This window comes from Corvus brachyrhynchos, unplaced genomic scaffold (assembly GCF_000691975.1).
Source record: "Corvus brachyrhynchos isolate BGI_N302 unplaced genomic scaffold, ASM69197v1 scaffold46, whole genome shotgun sequence".
Taxonomy (NCBI): Eukaryota; Metazoa; Chordata; class Aves; order Passeriformes; family Corvidae; genus Corvus; species Corvus brachyrhynchos.
Genome location: NW_008238838.1, coordinates 6,756,043 through 6,757,830, shown reverse-complemented (window position 1 = coordinate 6,757,830; position 1,788 = coordinate 6,756,043). Strand labels below are relative to the sequence as shown.

The 1,788-nt window shown below is 63.9% G+C and overlaps 1 protein-coding gene across 1 annotated transcript in view; it reads right to left on the bottom strand.

Annotated features, from left to right (window-relative positions):
- The window catches only part of PHLDB1 (pleckstrin homology like domain family B member 1), a 19,174-nt gene that overhangs the window by 12,351 nt on the left and 5,035 nt on the right, over positions 1-1,788 (bottom strand). Inside the window, exons 6-7 of the mRNA XM_017738393.1 lie at positions 1,426-1,551; positions 5-72 (exon numbers count right to left, since the gene is read on the bottom strand). Coding sequence (XP_017593882.1) covers positions 5-72; positions 1,426-1,551 — 194 coding nt within the window. The remainder of the gene's footprint in view (positions 1-4; positions 73-1,425; positions 1,552-1,788) is intronic.

The window sequence follows — 1,788 nt, the reverse complement described above, 5'->3', positions numbered from 1 at the left end:
CGACAAGGGAGCTGTGGCTGTGACCCCCACGTTCTGACAGCTGGTGGCCACCATTCACCTGGGCCTCGGATTCTGCAGGGAAACACAGGAGCAGGCATCAGTGTGGCGTGACTGCACCGCAGCCCCTGCCTGGGCTGGGTCCTACAGGGCAGCCTGGCATCATTCTTCCACGCAGCCTTGTAGAGTCAGAGCTGGATTGCAGCCTCTCTTCACTGCACCCCGAGCTGCCTGCACCCCGCTGCCACCCGTTCCCACTCGGGCTGCCGGGCCAGGGAGGAGGCCGGAATCCTGCTAGCCCCATCACCCAGGAGACAGAAACCTGAGAGTATGGCCCAGCCGCCATCCCTGCATCACAGACCCCAGCTCCACTCCCTGGAAAGCAGCTGCCCGCACCCACCACTTGCCCCCTGCACTCTCTGGCTTCCCAGCAAGGCGTCAGAGATGCAATAGCCAAAAGCTGCTGACCTGCAGCGCGTCCGGACCCACCACGTTGCCTGCAGCCCCCCTGCACCCTGGCCAGGGTGCCCCTGCCTGGGCTGCCCCGTCCTCCCTGCGTAGCACCGATGTGCCTGTCACTCAGGGAACGAGCGAATCGCAGCAGGCGCGGAGCCCAGCCAGGACAGCGTGCCACCCAGGCTGCGTCACCCCCTGGCACCCAGCAGCTCCCCCATGGCAGCTGGCACTGCCTTCATGCCTGGAAAGATGTGCCGCAGCCCTGTCCATGTGATCCCACCCAGTCCCGTGTGGCAGAGAGTGACCACGCAGGGCCCACACGGGATGCTGCATGGTTGCATGATGCTCCTCGGGCACAGCACCTCCCCGCGTCCCTCCTCACGCCCCCCAGCTGCAGGCATGCTGCCTTCCCAACACACACGTGGCACGGGAAGGCTGCCAAGCTCCTCTCCCCGGTGCCAGGGCGTGCTGGTTGGGGCAGGGAGAAGGGCTACCAGCCCAGGCATCAGTGCTGGAGATTTGGACATCCCCGGGAACTGGGCACAGTACTGGCACCTGGCCCATTGCTCCACGGACAGGCAGACACAGCAAGATAAGCTCATGAGATGAAGGACAGGAGCTCGGGAAATGGCCTTCACAGCCCCAGCACATAAACACCCTCTTTCAGGCAGCTGGGGGGGCTCCGACGGGCGATGGCTCTGCCATGGCCAGGCTCGCCAGAAGTGAAAGCCACACCTCAGTGCCCCCACAGTCACCCTCTTTGAGGTGATATCAATCATTAACAAATGCCAGTGCAGCTGCCATACCATGCTGAGCTGATGGATGGCACACCTGCAGCCAGGTGTGAGCCTCACTCCTGAATACAACAGGACAGGGCTGTGAGAGCATTGGGCACTGCGAAGGCTGATGGCATGGGTCAGGGAGCACCTCAGCATCTGCCCTGCCCCACCTGGGACAAGGGGGGACACCTACTTGCTGGTAGCCCATAGACAGCTGCTGGGCTTCTGCCCCCCGCTGGGATCATGCTCTTAATCCACTTGGCCTCAGCAGGGTGGTTGAAGCGGAGGAAGGTGGCCTGGCCCAGGCAGATAGTGCACCCTTGGGAGAGAGGAGAGAGAGTTCAGCTACTAGCCAGCAACATCAGAGTGGTGCCGGAGAGCGCAGGGAAGCAGTCGGGCATTGCTGGCCCTGAGATGCACCCTCGGGAGGGGAGCGGGCTCCTGCTGTCAGCAGAGGCTTAGGGGGAGGCTGAAATCCAGGTCACTCCCCGGCAGCTGCCGGCAGCGCATCTCAGGCGCAGGCACAGCTGGGGTCCCCGCCAAGGGGCGCGGGGAC